At 38.4% G+C, this 19,539-nt stretch overlaps 1 protein-coding gene across 4 annotated transcripts in view; it reads right to left on the minus strand.

Moving 5' to 3' along the window:
* Nucleotides 1-1,448: 1,448 nt before the first annotated feature.
* The window catches only part of NCK1 (NCK adaptor protein 1), a 64,017-nt gene continuing 45,926 nt past the window's right edge, over nucleotides 1,449-19,539 (minus strand). For all 4 annotated transcript variants that reach the window (XM_055128626.1, XM_055128625.1, XM_055128628.1 and 1 more), the window contains 3 exons: nucleotides 15,401-15,644; nucleotides 3,793-4,505; nucleotides 1,449-1,834 (listed from right to left, as the gene is read on the minus strand). In XM_055128626.1, coding sequence (XP_054984601.1) covers nucleotides 1,640-1,834; nucleotides 3,793-4,505; nucleotides 15,401-15,626 — 1,134 coding nt within the window. In that variant the 5' untranslated portion in view covers nucleotides 15,627-15,644 and the 3' untranslated portion in view covers nucleotides 1,449-1,639. The remainder of the gene's footprint in view (nucleotides 1,835-3,792; nucleotides 4,506-15,400; nucleotides 15,645-19,539) is intronic.

The raw sequence follows: 19,539 nt of genomic DNA on the forward strand, positions 1-19,539 counted from the left end.
CCAGTATCTTAATTGTATTTGCTGATTCCTAGAAATCAGAACAGTGGGAGAGGCCAGAGCTGCCATCCAGTGGCAATACACATCTTTAACATTTTAAGAACTAATTTAAATAACAGCAATTAAGATGAAACAATAGAAGGAAACCTCCAAACAAAAGCCTCACAAATTCAGGGCCAGAGATGTGGCTCAGTGATAAAGCATTTACCTTGCATATTAAAGACCCTGAGTGCAATTCCCAGCATTGCAAAGAAAGAGAAAAAAAAAAAGCCACAAATTAGATACCTTTGATTATAGCACCAGGAATTATGGTATAAAGTTTGCTTATAACATACTAAATAAGGAAAACCTTTTGTTCACTCAACTGCCATTGGGGAATTTTTTTACAAATATATTTCAAGTGTATCACTTCCTATTATTTATTATGTGGTTTAAGCAGTAAAATATTACTGGATTTCTTCTGTGACCTACAAAGGCAGATTTAAAACTCTTTCACTATATCACTGTGTCATTGTCACCCCGTTGTTCATCAATTTACTCGAGCAGGCACCAGTAACGTCTCCATCCGTCCCACCCCTGAGATTTTAGTTTTTTAAAAACTCTTTAGTAGACTCTAATCTATAATCCTAACTTCTACTTGGTTAGAAAAAAAAAAAGTATATATACTTGCAGAAACAAGATTTTAAAAATTATATTTCTCTAACAATGAATATAGTCCATCCTTTCTCAAGGATACTTCAATTATGTCTCAATCAACAAAATTTAAAGCTAAAAGGAAATATATAAAATAGTAGGAATACCATACTTTTTTTTTGGGTTATTCAGATCTGGAGAGGGGGCTAGTGGTCAGAGCTGACTCCTGGCTCTGCAATGAGGGACCACTCCTCGAAGGCTCAGGGGACCATACCGGGTGCTGGAGTTTGCTGGCAGGTACTTATATCTGAATATATGATGCTTGGCAAAAAAATATTAGGTGAAAAAAAAAAACAAGTGCATCTCTATCTAATATTTCAGAGATACCTTTGTTGTCTTCAATAATCAGATGAGAAGCACACAAAAAATTCAAGAGATTGTTTTCAAACCCATAGCTTGTCCTGCTTTACATTAAAGATAATGGATAATTTTTAAAAAATGGAAATACAACATACTTGATATTTACAATGGTTTATGACAAATACCTGAAAATAATTTCTAATTTTTCATTTATTATTGCTATTTAGTCACAGAAAAAACATTCTCAAAGAAATTTATTTTAGGATGTGACACATATGGAAATAATTTTATATGAAATCATTGCAGAAGTGACTAACATGGTACCCTTACAGGGAAATAAAGGAAAGGCAAAAAGGAAATTTTTCATATAAAGACTCTTGATCTACATCATTTTTTCAAATTATAAAACCTTAACATTACAAGTAAAAACAGCAAAGAAAACAATAAAACAGAAGACCAAAAATAAGGAGTTGCTTTATGCAGATGCTTTGCATACGTAGCATACATGTATGAGTTATGTATTATAGTCAATTCTCATATAAAGTTAGAAACAGCAGTTTCCAATCAAGCACAACTAAACTGTCATTTTCTGGATCTTCAATACTAGGATAAATCACAGCTGTGCAGCAGTCACTTCTGGTCCTCAGTATCAAGATAAATGCTTGATAAGATACAATTTTTCTCCTTGTTCACTTGTGAAAATTGGAGCCTTTTTGTAATGTTCTACCAGTTCTTCCATGGTGCTGAATTTACGCTGTCCGATGCAGTAGACAGTGTCCTTTAGCTGAACTTTAAAATGCTTGTTTTTCCCTTGTGCTTTTAGTGATACTGAGAAGTCATTTGGCTAAAAAGAGAAAAAAATATGTAAACACTTTTCTTAAAATCCTAACAAATTAAATGTTAGCACTTAACAAAGTATCTGGAATTATGCTCAATTATTTTTAGATTATCTACTTTAGATTTTCCTTTATAGATTTTTAGATTATCCTTTGTCCCCAATAGTAAACTATTTAATATCTGAATAAGAACTATTTTCTGTAAAAGGAACACAGAAAAAAATCCAAAACATTCTTAAGAGACTGAATTCTCGGGGCCAGAGCGATAGCACAGCGGGTAGGGCGTTTGCCTTGCACGCGGACGACCCAGGTTCGATCCCCGGCATCCCATATGGTCCCCCAAGCACTGCCAGGAGTAATTCCTGAGTGCAAAGCCAGGAGTAACCCATAAGCATCGCTTAGTGTGACCCAAAAAAAGAAAAAAAAAAAAAAGAGACTGAATTCTCAAATGTTGAAGGACACAAAAATAGTAATTAATTTGAAGTGAGAGGTCTTAAATTCAAATGGCTACAAGGGGCAGAAATTATATATGCAGGAGCTGGAGAGATAGTGGCAGGATGCTTACCTTGCATGCAGCCGATCAGGGTTCAATTCCTGGCACCTTATTTGGTCCCCCAAGCACTGCCAAGAGTAAGCCCTGAGAACCACCAGGCGTGGCCTCCCAAAAACCAAACTGTGATATATACAATATTTTAATATATATTATATATTATGGACTGGAACGATAGCACAGCGGGTAGGGCGTTTGCCTTGCATGTGGCTGACCCGGGTTTAATTCCTGTCCCTCTCGGAGAGCCCGGCAAACTACCAAGAGTATCCTGCTCGTACAGCAGAGCCTGGCAAGCTACCCGTGGCGCGTTCGCTATGCCAAAAACAGCAACAAGTCTCACAATGAAGACATTACTGGTGCCCACTCGAACAAATAGATGAACAAGACAACAGTGCCATTATATATTTATATGTATTACATAATTAGGTTATATATATTATATACACACTATATAACAGATGGAGAGGGCACTACTGACCAATCTAAAAGAGCTGAGGTGACAACTTAGGAAGAGTATGAGATCATGGGGGTGGCAGGGGGATAAGTTAGGGAAGGAAACACTAGGACAATTGTGGAGGGGCAAAGTGTCTGCCAGACACAGGCTATGGAGTGGGAGGGAAACTGGGAGACATTGGTGGAGGGTAGCTGGAACAATATATGCCTGAAATTCAATCATAAATATCTTTGTAACTTTGTAGTTCATGGTGGTTCAATTAAAAAAATTTTTTTGGGGGGGCTGGAGCAATAGCACAGCAGATAGGGCGTTTGCCTTGCACGCAGCTGACCCGGGTTCAAATCCCAGCATCCCATATGGTCCCCGAGCACCGCCAGGAGTAATTTCTGAGTGCATGAGCCAGGAGTAATCCCTGTGCATCGCCGGGTGTGACCCAAAAACAAAAGATAAAAAAAATAAATAAATTTTTTCTAAGAAAATTTAAATCTAAGAAAAATTAAATTTCTAAGCACTGATAATAAATTCATCAGTTAAAAATATTATGCAGAACAAAAAATGCCTGTTTGAGAACTCTCCTAAAAAATAATATTATGGTTGATGGTCTATTTTAGCTAACATCTATACTCAATTAGCCATAAGAAAATGCCCAATATTCTTGGTATTCTTATACATTATTCTATTGTAAATGAAAAACTCAGTGTTCACAAAACATTTCAGGAAAACAAAACCAACAGAACTAGACATGGCCAAATAAGCTAGAGTAACATCAGTGCTATGGCTATACTTTATTTAAATCCAATGCAGCTGTAAATAAATGCTGACTTGAGATTCATCAACGTTCATGCTCATGTCCTATCTTTCTAACCTGGTTAACTTTAGAGAAGTCTTTGAATGTCTCCAATCTTTTATTATTTTTTTAATACCCCAATCTCCATTTCCACTCACTTTTGAAACCAACTTACCGAAGATTCACTATCACGAATGAGGAAGTCGCCTTCATGCCCTCTTTCATTCAATGCCATTTCTGCTTGATGCCTGGTGACTTTCCCATAATACCACGGATTGCCAGCAAATTTTCCAGTGAGTGAAGGCCTAATGTAATCACACTGTGGAGGTGATGGCTCCAAACCTGAGGTTAATGGATTATTCTGCATAATAGTAACATAGTTTTTTGGCACCAGACCAACCATTCCATTGATCTTCCTGCATTTCCACCACTCAGGATCATTTTCAGGTTTTTCAATAACATCCATTACATCGCCTTTCTCGAAATTAAGTTCTTCATCATTGGATGAGCTGAATGGGTAAAGAGCTTGTACCACATGCAACACTTGCCCAGTGTTTAGGTTATTGACAACTGCTGCTAATTTCTCTGACAAAGAACCCACATGGTCACCCAAAGGACTGTCACCTTCCTCAGTTACATAATTTGAAGGGAACCATCCAACTTGTCCATTGTAGCTACCTCGCCACCAACCATCACTGCATTTCTCCATGACGATCACCTTTGTCCCTTTTGTCAATGACAATTCATCCTCTCTCTCGGCCATGTAGTTAAATTTGACATAAGCAGGCATGTTGAGGTCATAGAGGCGTTCTCCTGGGTCAACAAAGCTATCATCAGCAGGAGATGCAGAATCGGGAACACTAGGTTTTCTTTTCACCTTTCCAATTCCTGTTTAAATAAAAGGGGGATGGTCAGAAGAGACAACAATGAGAACCCAAACAACTCCAATGCATTCATTTATTTAAAAAGGACCTCCATGGCCTGGAGCAAGAGTATAATGTGGGCCGTTTACCTTACATGTGACAGACCCAGGGTTTCATCCTTGGCACCCTATATAATCCCCCAAGACCCGCTAAAAGTGATCCCTGAGTGTGGAGCCAGGAGTAAGGGTGAACACTGCTGGGTGTGGCATCCCTGCTGCCCCCCCACCCCCAAACTAAGAGAATGATCAGATTATACAAGAGGATGGTTTATTATACAAGAGGATGGTTTATTATATGAGTTCCATGTGTTTGGGAATATTCATATACTGGCTTACTATGACTCTAGGAAGTTCCACATGAAGTGGTAAAAAAAAAGATAATGTACTGCTAGGTGCTGATGAACATGGATATGAAAGAAGAGAGGGCCAGCCCAGTCTCTGGGGCCTGTGGACACTGCTGGCATGCCTGACGGGAATGACAATGCCCAGCTCGTGGAAGGAACCCTCCGGGTGCTGAAAGGAGACGCAGATCACCTGCCCTTTACTTCAGATACTTGTCTTAGTTCAACCCTTCAACAAGCTTCACTTGTTTTTTTTTTTTTGGGGGGGGGCCACACCCAGTGATTCTCAAGGGCTACTCTGGACTCTGCACTCAGGATTTCCCCTGCTGGTGCTCTGGGGATCCTATGGGATGCTGGGAATCAAACCCAGGTAGCTGTGCACAAAGAAAGTGGTCCACATGCTATACTATCACTCTGGACCACAAGTCTGACTTTTTAATAGTCAGAGTTCAGTTTTCAAACTGGGGAGAAAGATCCAAGGACTAAAGCCCTTGCTGTGCATTGCGAAAGGTAAACCTAGGTCAGCTCCCTGACCTGCACGGTTCCCCTGTGCATCGCCGGGTGTGACCCAAAAACCAAAAAAAAAAAAAAGAAAGAAAAGAAATAAAAAGACTGAAATCTTCTCTCCTAAATTAAGCACCAAGCCGCCCCCCACCGCCGCCCCAATTTAAAAATAAAACAACACTGCTCTTTTCAAGGCTTTCAATTTTCACACAAAAATGTGTTTTTTCCCCCTTTGGCAGAAACATTCACCATTCTTGTTCTTCAAGATTCAGTCCAGGGTTTTAGGTATTTGCCCTGCATGCAACCAACCTGGGTTCTATCCCTGGCAGTGTCAGGAGTTGGCATTATATTCCCTGAACACAGAACCAGGAGTAAGCCTTGAGCATTGATCAAAACAAAACAAAGAAAGCAGCAACATCCTCCCTGCCACCTGAAGATTCCCCCCTCTCTTAACCAGTGATACAGGCTCAAAGAGCTGTAGCATGTGCTTTTCATGTGGGCGGCATGCTTGATTTCTGGCACCATAAAGTAGGTCCCCAAGCACCCACCCCTGGAAGCAAATCCTGAACATAGTGCTGGGAGTAGTTAAGTACTCCTCCAACCGAATTCCCTTTCTTTCCCCAAAACAAAGTTGATGCATTCTTCCTTTTGTGCCACAGCCACTCTTGGTAGTTTTACCATAAATCACAATACATATATACCCAAATTATATATTTTGAGATAAAACATATCTTTAAACACCTTTATCACCAGTGCCTGTCCATACTATGTGCTTCATTAACGTTTGTCATGTGAATGACTGAACACCTGCAAAATCCCTGGATTGATTTTCCCTCAGTCTACATTCTCGAGAAGAGTTTTTCTATTGCCTTTGTTGTATTAGAAGCTGGTCCTTTCCATTCTGCAATCAACAGAGTAGATGCGAAAGTACTACATGAAATTATAAAAATATAAGATGTATCTTAAATTCTCGATCATTAATCAGCTACAATTATATCATTCTACACATTCTCAGATCAATGTATTATTTTTTTTCCAAATTCTTCATTGTTAATCATTATCTTGCTAATTTCAGTTAGTGCCATTTATAGCAAAACCTACCTAAACCATCACTTATCTGGCTCTAGTAGACCCAAGTTTAAATTTGGTCCTCTTCCTTACTGGTTAATTTGATCCTGCATCAGTTACTTACTGCTGAGGGGTGAAGGGGTGGTGGGAGTTGCCCACACCTGGCAGTGCTAAAGGGTCATTCTCAGTGGTGCTGCTGTGGAAATGGGAGTCAGTCACATGCATCTAGTTATCTTTCATTTTGTGAAAAAGTGATAATATATAAGTACTCACCCATAAAATGTTGTAAAGAACTTTGAAAAGTTGTATGTAAAGCACTCTGTGCAAACACTCTACTAATGCAGTTACTACTTTCCTACTGCTTGGTCCTTCTGTTCATTTACTTTTAAACAGATTAAAAACAAACAAAAAACAACCAGAATCTCACTGCAACAGCCTCGAATCTCACTATATCATATAGGTGGACCTGGCCAAGATTTGTGGGGATATGCTCAGGTGTAGACATGAAAGGGTATGCACACTCTCGACAGTCACCCTTTAAAACATCCGAAGTTATTTTACTGCTCCCTCCCCTTTGGTCACCTCACTTCTGCAGAACCTAAGGGTTTTTCCAACGAGCATTGTCTAGTCCCTTGCTTTTACATGAGTATTTGTCTTTTTCCTTCTTGGTTTACGTAGCATGCCCCCTCCCAGTTCCACCCACCTATGTTTGTAAAAGCCAAGATTTCATCTTTACTAACAGCTCAGTTAGTGTTCTAATTGTGCATTTGTACCATATCTTCTTAATTCACTCATCTGTTGATGGGCACTTGGGATTTTTCCAAATCTTGGTTACTATAAATAGCACTGCAATAAATAGAGATATGCACATTATCATTTGGATTTACTGTGTTATTCAGATACTCAGGGGTAGAAATGTTGGTCAGTAGTTCTATTTTTAATTTTTGAGATATCTTCATGCTGTTTTCCATAGGGAGCAAGTGGTAATTGACATTTTTGCCAATACTGTATGAGAATTCCTTTTTCTCTACATTCTCAGCACAACTTTTGTCTCTAACCTCTTTGATATAAGCCACTCTCACATGTGTGAAGTGGTACACCACTGCTATTTTGTTGTGTGTTTCCTGCTTGCACATGATGTACAGTTTCTTCATGTGTTAGTTGGCCACTTATATATCATCCTGGGTACAAAGTTAGTTCAACTCTTCCTTCCATTTTCTGACAGTTTTTCATGATTGATTTTTGTGCATTCTTGTCCTTTACTAATAGTTCTTTATTAGATGTATGGTAAGGGAATATTTTCTCACATTCTTTTTATTTCAAGACAGATTCTTTCACTGTGCAAAAATGTTTTAGTTTGATATAATTCCATTTTTCTATTTTTGTTTTGTTTTCCTTGCTTGATAAAAGTGAAATTCCCAAAGTCAGAAATGAGTATCATGAAGTGTTTTTGCCTGTTCTCTTCAATGTTATTTATGGCTGTTGGTGTAAAGATCAAGTCTTTAATCCATTTTAAGTTAACTTGTATGCATAGTGTTGAGATTGTAGTTTAATTTCATTCCTTGGCATGTAGTTATCCAGTTTTCACATAACACCATTTGCTGAGTTTATTATCCTTTCTCCATTTTATACTTGTGGTCCTTTGTCATAAATTTCTGTCCATGTAAGTGAGGATGGACTGGAGCATGGAGGGTAGGGCATTTGCCTTGCACACCGACAACCCGGGTTTGATTCCTCCGTCCCTCTCGGAGAGGCTGGCAAGCTACCGAGAGTATCCCACCCGCACGGCAGAGCCTGGCAAGCTACCTGTGGCACGTTCGATATGCCAGAAAAAGTAACAACAAGTCTCACAATGGAGACGTTATATGTCCGCTCGAGCAAATCGATGAACAATGATGCTACAGTGCTACAGACAATAAGTGAGGATTTAATTCTGGGTTCTCAATTCTATTTCACAGGCTTATATGTCTTTTTATTCCAATAGCACACCACTTTTATATTTTGATTACTGTAACTTTAGTGCATAATGTGAAGTTAGGGAATATATGAAGCAGCCAATTTTACTGTTTTCAGTGTCACTGTCACTGTCATCCTGTTGCCCACCAATTTGCTCGAGTGGGCACCAGTAACGTCTCCATTGTGAGACTTGTCTCAGTATACATACTAATCTTCTCATTTTAGAGAAGTCTAGTCCTAGCCATTTGTCTTACTTTTCTCTTCTGACAGAACTGTTTCCTAATCTCAGTAACTCACATATTTTAATCAACACCATTCTGAGGTGCTGGAGCCATAGTACAGTGGGTAGGGCACTTGTCTTGCATGCAGCCTGCCTGGGTTTGATCTCCAGCATCCTATATGGTCCCCCAAGCACTGCCAGGAGTAATTCCAGAGTACAGAGCCAGGAATAACCCCTGAGCACTACAAGGTGTGGCCCCAAAACAAACAAAAATATGTATCATTTTGAAGTATGTCGAGATTTTTCTTAATATCTACATTATTATAACATCACTTAGTAAATAAATCTTAGTAATCATCTTTTTTTAAGCACTGTCACTGTAGCACTGTCATCCCGTTGCTCATCAATTTGCTCGAGCGGGCACCAGTAACGTTTCCACTGTGAGACTACTTGTTACTTTTTTTTGGCATATTCAATATGCCATGGCTAGCTTGCCAGGCTCTGCCGTCTGGGCGGGATATTCTCGGTAGCTTGCCGGGCTCTCTGACAGGGACAGGGGAATCAAACCCAGGTCAGCCTCAAGCAAGGCAAACACCCTACCCGCTGTGCTATCGATCCAACCCAGTAATCATCTTTTTTTTTAAAAAAAAAAAACAAACTTATTTGGGGCCAGAGACGTGTACTGCTATCGCTCTGCAGGGTAGGGTGGTCCCTGAGCAGAATCAGGAGTAAACCTTGAGCTTACTCAGAGTGTGGCCCAGAACCAAAAACAAAAGTTACTTTTACTTGTAAGGAAGGTGGTTTAGGGTCACAGAACAGAGGTCAGAAGCTATTCTTGTCTCTGTTCAGAAATAACCCCTGGGGGTGCTAAGGAGCCCTATGTGTTATCAGGTATTTAAACCTGAGACAGTGGGATGCATCTTTCTTTTCCAGTTTTTAGCTTTCACTTATATTTCTGAACCTAATGCGTTAGAGATTCTTCCAGCATTAGGTCTTCTTTATGTGGTTTTCCTCCATCAAAATCAGTGGGTTCTATGAATTCAACCAAAGAAATTATTACTGATTTTTCCTATTCTTAGTGAACTGTAATTTTTTACTTATGTTCCTACTTCTCCAAAGCCAGGTTTCTTTATCATGGATTCCTGGAATTCTCTGACACATGTAAGACTGATCAGTCTTATGTTTCACTAACATTGTATGATTTTTAGCATACAATGGGTCTTTCCAGGGCCTAGGAGCCTCCATTAACATTTTTGAACAAAACATGTTTTGTCCCTGCATGAGCTGACACCAAAATTCCTAGCATGCCACATGAACTCCTGAGCACAGCCAGGGTGGTCCCGATGGCCCCAGAACTGCTGGGCCATACTGCTGGCTTGGGGCACTAACGGTGAACTCTCAGACCTCGGGAGAGCGATCCCGAACCCCACTCCCTCCAGCACTGGTTGAGAGGTAAGCGCAAAAAAAAGAGGTGGAGAACTTTTCAGGATCATCTCACTCCCTTTACAAATAAGAAAAATGTCAGGGAAGTTTAGTTGTAAGCCTTTGATGACATGGCTAATAAGTGGTCTAAGTAGAAGCAGAATGGAGGTATGCTAAGTATAAATATGTAGTGATTTTTCATAGCTTTAATTTGTATTACAAGTTTTAAATCTATTCATTTAATTGATATAATTTTAAAATTGTTAATATCTGTTTTGTGTAAGACAGACATTTCTCCAGGATATTCAGGATACCCAACAAGGATATTCAGGGTACCAACAAATTGTTTCTCTATTTTTAGTTTTGTTTGGAGAATAAATCCCTGGTGGTGCTGAAGGGCAATACTAAACTCTGAGCTCAGGGGTTGTTTCCAGGAGCAATTGGGGAATATGCAGTGTCGGGGGCTGAGGCTAGGCCTTGGGCCTGTGACAGATCAGTAAGCTGAGCAAATGCTTGCATGAAGGACGAGACCTGGGCTTGATCCCCTTTATCACATGACCCTGAGGACTGTCAGTGTAAATCCCAGCACCACAGGGTGTGGCCCCCAAACCAAAACCATTTAAACATTTTAAAAACTAAGATGAAATTAACGAGGCCTCCATCATCCAAAACATATGCTCAATCCCTGGAATTATCTTTCCAGCCCTGCTCCTCCATATTTTAAGTACAACTGATTAACAGGTAAGTGAATAACTGTTTCTACTCTGACAAACAATACAGCTCCTCTTCACCCCCAAAGGAAAGAGATATTTTGTTATAAATGGCAAATTCTGAGTCCTCAGTCTACAACTGCATTTAGAATTAATGATGAACTTTCTAAGATCAGAGAAATAAAATTTTTATTTTACTGAGAATACTGCATCTTTATTTCACATAATATATACTATCATTTTTGGTGTATAATAACATTTCATGATCAAATAACATCTTCATAACATCATCTAAATATAAAATCTACTTTATTATTCTTAATAACAATCATATACCTTCTCACCAGAATGTTAATTCTGTGAAATTAATTACTAGTTTTTTGTTTAATGATTTTGCCTAGCTTGCAATACACTCAATAAAAAATGTGCAGATATCAACAGGCTCTTTAAAACGAAGATTCCTTCAAAAACTAAAGTTACTTGACCATTAAAATGAACAAATAACAAAAAACAAAAAAAGAAAAACAGGGGCTGAGGTGATAATACAGTGGGTAGGGCACTTGCCTTGCACATCACCCACCTGGGTTCGATCCCTGGCTTCCCATATGGTCCCAAGCCTTCGAGGAGTGATTTAGTGAGCGAGGAGCCAGGAGTCAGCCCTTGAGTGTAACTGGGTGTGGTTCCCCTCCCCCCAAAGCAAGTTAAAAAAAAAAACTTTAAGAACAAATTTATTATTAATATTATACATTTTTTTTTTTAAAAAAAGGGTTGCTTCTTTTCTACTGTGCCTTCTTCTCCGGAAACTCTCAACAGTTATTATTTCTTTAGGCGCCTTATGCTTAAGAGATTTCCATAATTCCTCTGTTCACTTTTCTAGAAACACCACACAAATGTGCTCTAAAACTTAAGTCAAGTTGGCTACCACAAATCATAAGGCCACCAGCAGAGAAAGAGATCAGAAATTTAACAAATATTAGTATATTTTCTGACTTAAACTTAAAAAAAAATTCACGATTTTTCTGTTTCCTGCTCTCAGATTTCAGTTACCAAAAACACCATTTTCTACCAATTCTACATGGATTAGTCTCTTTACTTCTATTAAATATTACTTCTATTATTTTCTGTACATTCATTTAATTACAAAGTACTAAAACACTGTGCTCAAATACTGAGTATAAAGGAACTTCCTTTATACTAAATCTATTTTTTCCTAAAGTTTTTATGTTCAGAACTTTCAATGTTAACACTAGGTTGAAAGTTACCATATTACAAATGCAACTCAGTCTTTTCCTATATGCTGTTTAAACCTTACTACTAAAACATTTTAAAACTATCTAATACTGTAATAAATCACCAACTAGTTTCTTTCATAAACAGCATAAAGCACTAGCCTATATAAATGAAAAAACGTTCTCTCCATACAGTTCCCTTTTAATTTAAGAATTTGAAGAAAACAAGGATTTAATAAACTTACTGAAAAGGTCTTTAACGACTTTTAGCCAGTCCATTTTCGTAAACTCCCAAGTTCTTTCGGTTTGTTAACACAGCTCAGGATAATTCCCTGAGCTTCCTGGTCTGTTCTGCAACACTGAAACTCCCCACCCAATCCATGTGACTTGGCGCACACCCAGGCAATAGAAAGTTTTTACTGAGGCTTCTCTCTCTTCAAAACGTTTCCCCCCTAACATAACTATACTGGAACCTGTAAAACAAGTTATCACAAAGGCCACAATTGTGCTCTTACTGAGATTTATTTTCGGAGAAGCTTTAAAGCATAAATATTTTCCAATAGGTGAAAATACATTCAGGTATCCATTCTTTCCTTTGTTTTCCCCATTTTTTCCTAAGCTTTCAAACAATGCCTCTACCAGCAGTACAATCACTATAAGCAAATCTATTAATTATGAGGGACACTTAAATCACCAAAACGGTTAAAAAAATTGTGAGAGAAAACAAAACCCATCTCTGATGCAAAAAGCTGAATTTACATTATTTTATCAGGTTAACCATAGATCACCAATTTAAAACAACATTTTGAAGTACAGGTAACAAGAATAGTAAATTTTAATTATAACCTTTAATACTGTGATTGCAGTATTAAAATTAGGACTTACACACATATAAAATTCTGCCACAATTATTTGAATAATATTAAAAATACAATGAAAGACTTCCCAAGAATACCATAAATACTAAGTCAATATGTTTTAATTTTTTTTATATGCAGCAATATCTAAAACTAGGTTATTTTCCTCTGCTCTACAAGGCTTTATTCACTGTCACATCTGCCCTAGTCCCAGGATACCAGTGACCCTTCTTAAAGGGATTTTAATTTTTATTTATTTAGTTTTAGGGCCACACAGAGCTGTGTTCAGGGCTTACTCCTGGTGGGCTAGGCTTATTCAGTGCTAGGTATTGAACCCAGGTTGGCCATGTGCAAGGCAAGTGCCTTACCCATTATTATTTCTCCAGTCATCTCAAAGGAATTTTTTTAAAAGTCTAGGCATGATCTTTACCCTTTTGAGACTTCATAGCTATGAGGATTTCTCGATATAAGCTACCTTTTTATCAACACTAATAAACTTCTTTTAAATATCTACTTTATTGGCTTTAAAGTCTAATCTCTTCAGCTAGTCAAGGAAAGTCTTTTAATCTTTTGTTTCACTGTCGGTAGCACACAGTCCTCCCGTTCATCGATTTGCTCAAGTGGGCACCAGTAACGTCTCCATTGTGAGATGTTGTTATTGTTTTTGGCACAGCCAATATGCCATGGGTAGCTTGCCAGGCTCTGCTGTGCAGGCGGGATACTCTCAATAGCTTGCGGGGCTCTCCAAGAGGAATCGAATCCGGGTCGGCAGTATGCAAGACAAACACCCTACCCACTGTGCTATCGCTCCAGCCCATCCTTTGTTTAAAAACTAATGATGATGGTCTTATATTTGCTAAAAGAGATAACCTAAGAAAAGTTATTTAAGTACTTCATGATTAAAATTCACATTAACAGCTCCATTTATGGGGGCTAGTGAGATAGTACAGGGTAAGGCACGTGCTTGCACATGGCTAACCCCAGTTTGCTAACTGACATCACACTATGATCACCTGAGCACCAGAGTGTGGCCCCCCAAAATACAAAATAAAAACTGACAAAAAAAAAAAAGACTTTACTGACATCAACAACACAATTTGGGTTAATTAAACTACAATCAACTGCAAACCAGTGGTGATAATGCACTGGTATTAACTACATTTAAGAATACTAGAGGGGCTGGAGCAATAGCACAGCGGGTAGGGCGTTTGCCTTGCATGTGGCCGACCCGGATTCGATTCCCAGCATCCCATATGGTCCCCCGAGCACTGCCAGGAGTAATTCCTGAGTGCAGAGCCAGGAATAACCCCTGTGCATTGCTGGGTGTGACCCAAAAAGAAAAAAAAAAAAAAAAAGGAATACTAGAAAATGTTGATTGTTTCTCTTTTCCGTAGTCTGAATTCTTTGTTTCTTGGGTCATGTGGCTACTCCCATCTTTGTGCTCAAGGGTTGTTCCTGGTAATGCTAGGCCATGTAGTTACCAGGAATCAAACCTAGGCCTGAAAAGCGTGCATTCAGTTGATTGAGCCATTTCTCCAAGTTTTCAATTAAGAAATTGATATTTTTGTATTTTATATCTTACTTTGAACTATATTAAAATTTAGTTTTTCAGTCTGTAAAAACAAAGATTTGTACTCTACTGTTGATTTTTGGGCTTTTTCCCCAGTTGTTTTATATATACTATTTCCAAATTATCTTTACAAGGAAAATTTTTTGCTTTCCCTCTACATAATATACAAAGAACCACAAGCAACAGCATACTTGCCTGAATACCAAAACTGAAATATGGTCCCTCCCAATTCCTTCCTGTCAGCCTAGAAGAGTTGAATTTATTTTTAAAAAAGGTGGGGGGTTGGGAGAGCCCAGTTCTCATCTGTGCATATTTCCTTCCTATCAGCTCAGTCAGACTCTATGTGAAGCAGGTTCCACTATCTCTAGCCTTAATAGAGGTTGGTAAAAACAAACAAACTACAGTTAGAGGAAGAAAGAAAAGAAAAGAGAGAAAATACAATAGGAAGAGATCAGCATTGTAGGTATCTATCTACAGCAATAACCCACAATTTAAAACTACCAGACATATAAAGAAACACAGTGATGGTTTGCTAATTTAAAAACTAAACTCAAAATATAAATCAGATAGTGAAACAGATCAGTGTGATGTGTGAAATTACTGCCAACAGGATATTTTGCATTTCACTCACTAATCCCTGTTCCAAATAGATGCAGAATTTGCCTACTAACTCTAAACTACAAAGAGCACCCATACTTCCAAGAGTCTCATGAGAGGTGTCAGTACAACTCAGGCTTCACCTTGAACTCCAGCCTTATAGACTAACAGAAAGCCTAAGATCTTCACTGCTCTTGACTTGAAAACATGCCATCAACTAAACTTATCTTGCTGAAACAGAATTCTAGTTCTGGCCTTTTCTACTAAAGTCTGTTTATTGCTGCCAGTCCTATACCAAGAACCAAGCTCTACAATCCCTTCCTCCCCACCCCCCAAGTCCCTGCACCACCCTGCCTTTTTAAAAGGTTTACCAAAGAAACAACTTACCTAAGGTATCCTTTAGGTTTTTTACAATAGATGCCTTTCGAGCACTATTTTTCCTCTCCACATAATTAGAAGGCACAAAACCTGTTTTATTCATGGAATTTCGAACTCGCCACCAGGACTTAGAATCATCCAGAAGCCATAATCTCTCATTCTTCTTGATGTCCAGCTCTTGTTCTTGTTGGGCCACATAGTCAAATTTGGCAACTACCACCACTTCTTCTGCCATCTTTCACCAGTTTCAGCACTGTAAGCACACCAAGAAAAGAATTTTTCAAGAGTTGCACAGAACTGTGTAGGATTAATCCATATTTTTTAAAAGAGTCATACCAAAAAGCTCAAGACCACCAAAAGGTGGCCCAAAAAGGCCACCAAAAAGTGGGTGAAAAAGTGGCTCAAATTGAGGTTAATGAAGGTTTGAAACTTTCATAACAACATGAAAAAACTGGGGCTGGAGCAAAAGCACAGGGTAAGATGTTTGCCTTACACGTGGCCGACCCGGGTTCGATTCCCAGTATCCCATATGGTCCCCCGAGCACCACAAGGAGTAATTCCTGAGTGCATGAGCCAGGAGTAACCCCTATGCATCACCGGGTATGACCCCCCAAAAAAAATAAAAATAGACTAGGTGAATATCTACCTATTTACTTCATTAATAGTCAAAGTAGCATTAACATTAAATTTGAGAAGTGTGGGGCTGGAGTGATAGCACAGCGGGTAGGGCATTTGCCTTGCACGCGGCCAACCCGGGTTCGAATCCCAGCATCCCATATGGTCCCCTGAGCACCGCCAGGGGTAATTCCTGAGTGCATGAGCCAGGAATGACCCCTGTGCATTGCCAGGTGTGACCCAAAAAGCAAAAAAAAAAAAAAAAAAAAAAAAAAAAAAAAAAAAATTTGAGAAGTGATATTAAAACCATTAAGTTTAATTTTAAACACAAAACTATTTTCCAGAGAAAAGAACATATGTAAAAATTGATCTATTGCAAGAACATACAGAAAATTCTAGTAAGTTTCATTTATTTTGCATCATATAACACCTGTATTCTCTGACAACCATAACAAAAATGAAACCATTTTGAAATTTTACCCCTTAGGTTTGGAAATTTCTGAAAATTCAGTCGTCAAACAAGAAATTTTGAAAGCACTTAAGAACCAAAAATAAATTGGACATCTCAAGCAGTCAGAAAAGTAGACTATAAAATAAAAAAAAAAACTACATGAAAAAGCAAAATTTAGTGTGAAAGAGAAAGCAAAGTACAGATACCTCAACAACAAAGTAGTTCTTTGTTGCAACCAAAAGATATATTTGTAGCAACTGACCTAGTCAAAGAAAGGAAAAGAGCCATGCTCAAATAATAAATGAAAAAGGAGTCATAATTACAGATGCTGAAGACTTTCAAAATACACGGCAATATGTGCTTTCATACACATAACTTACACATGTACATACATATATAATAAATCTGAAACAAGTAAATCTACAATTTACAGAAAAATAAAATAATTGAGTCAGTCACTAGGAAATTTTCCCATAGTGAAAAACAACACGGTCCCATAATGTCCGTATAAAAGACAAGCTTTACTAAAACTCAAGGAATGTATAATTCCATTATACAGAACACAGAAACCATTTTATAACAAAGAAAAAGGAGGGGAGCAAAAACAGGAATGTGGTTCAAAGGGTAACAGAGCCTTGAATGTGTGAGGTCCCGAGGCTTTAGTCCTGAAGTAGTTCTGAATGCCCCAGACACCAGAAATGGGGTGTCTGGGTGTATATATAAGGAATGCCCCCCTATAAGAAAAAATACACACATTCACTCCTGAGCCTAAATCAATTGTGCTTTCTTCAGGAGAAAGCTGTTCATAATTTTTAATGCATAGCTACATGTCTTTCAAGTGCCAACATATTAAAAGAAACTATGTGCTGGATGTAAGACAAAATTTAAATAATTAAAAAGACCTGAAGTCAACAGAGTGTTTCTGATCACAATAATACTTTAAAAAAAAAAAAAGTATCAGGGAAATCTCCATATGTTTGGAACATACTTCTAACTTATACATGTGTTAAAGAGGAAATCTCAAGGAAAAGCGACACTGAAACGAAATTATCATGTACTAAAATTTGTAGAACACTGTTTAAAGCAAGACTGAGACAAAATTATAGCCCCAAAACACATAATTAGAAAAATAGTTTCTAAGTTCCACCCAAAAACCTAGCATCGTAACTGCGGATCCCCAGCCCACATGGAGTTGCCCCCGCCCCGCCACAAAGGCAAGGAAGATTTCTCTCAACACAACCAAACATTTATTCAAAATCACATGAACAATGAATGTGACAGTGCTTGTCCATCCCATATATCTTTGGTGAAAAGAGGTCACAAGAGGAAAAAGGTGAAGCAGTCTAGCCATAAAGGAAAGTAACAACATTGAGGCCAGATGGAGACAGTACAGGGGGAGTCAGGGGCTTGCCTTGCACGCGGCCAACCTGGGTTCAATCTCTGGCAGCCCATATGGTTCCCTGAGCCCACCAGAGTAATCCCTGACTACAGAGCCAGAACTAAGTCCTGAGCACTGCCAGGTGTGGGCCGCAAACAAAACACAAACAACCAAGGAAAGCAACACAGGACCAAAGAGATGGCTCAGTGGACTGGAGCAGATGCTTTGTATGAGTAAGGACCATGCAAGTTCACCAACCTTTTTATATACTTTATATAAAATGTTAACTCAAAATAAATGATGGTATTCAATAATAAACAAAAGAACTTTTTAGAAAAGTGTGCAGGAGAAAAATCTTCAGGGTTCAGAATAAGACAGTTATTTCAAGACCTGAAACTTTGAGACTTGAAACCAAAAGCAAGGTCAACAAAAGGAAAAACAGTGCAGAAAACAAATACAACGAGAAAACAAAAGACATGGTTAAGACATTTACCGAAAAAGGTAAGAAAATAACAAACACATAGAAAGATGGTCATCATCCTTAGCTGCTAAAATTGCAAATTAGGGGCCTACAGTCCTTGTAAGCTGCTAAGCCAGGTTCAAACCCTAGCACTACATATACCCCCAGTTTTACCAGGTGTAACGCTGGTGGCCCAAAGCACCACATGGTGGCTATGAAGGTCTTAAGTACTGATGGGCAATACCTGGCACCACACGATTCAAGCAGCACTCCTGCCAAGAATGATCAGAAGAGTCTCTACAATGACCGGAACCCACCTGCAAGTCCTCCCCAAAATGCCAATTTTAAGACCACACTGAGATGTTACCACATAACTCAGAACAGCTAAAATAAATAATATCAAATATAGATAAAGTATATTGAAAAACTAGTATCTGTACACTGCTCGCAAGAATGTAAAATTAGTGTAAATATTCTGGAAACTGCTTTGGCAGTTTCTTCTAAAAGTAAACATGTCCCCACCAAAAAATAAATAAATAAAAGTAAACATGTTAGTACTAAATAATCTAGCAATAATACTCCTGGCATTAATCCTAGGGAAACATGATGTTCACGCAGAAACTCTTACATGTGTAACAACTTTATTTAAAAAGTAAAAAAAAAAAAAAATTAAAAGTAACTAGCTCAACAATGGGAGACCAAGCCATGGAATAAGTACCAGAAATAAAAACTTCACTGATATGGGCAGTAACATTCAAGTATCTCTGAGGAGATCTTGACAAGTGAGGGGAAAAATAAGTCACTCCCCTGCAGGATATATATGTATATTTCATTTATATGACGTTTTGGGAATGTCGGGGAGAGGACGTCACAATGATGGTACTCAGGGGCGATTTCCGGCATGCAAGCCAGACTTAATTTTTAGTACCACATGAGTAAATCACCAGTTGTTGTGTGGTACTGGAGACACACACACTTGTGCAAAGTCCAGATGGGTGCCAGTACTGGCCCAGTATACCAAGTTGTGGCGCCTGAAGACCCTGAGCACTGCTTGGTAGTAGCCTCTCCCACCTCACTAGCAAAAAAAAAAAAAAAGTTCTATGAAGATACTCATTAAAATCTAAATAGCGGTAGCAATAGTGAGTGGTAAGACTGATTAGTTTCACTCCTTATTCCATAGATACTTTTTTTATTATTTTACAATAGGCACAAAAATTTTGTATTTTAATTTTTTTTGTTTTATT

Source organism: Sorex araneus, chromosome 2 (assembly GCF_027595985.1).
Source record: "Sorex araneus isolate mSorAra2 chromosome 2, mSorAra2.pri, whole genome shotgun sequence".
Lineage (NCBI taxonomy): Eukaryota > Metazoa > Chordata > Mammalia > Eulipotyphla > Soricidae > Sorex > Sorex araneus.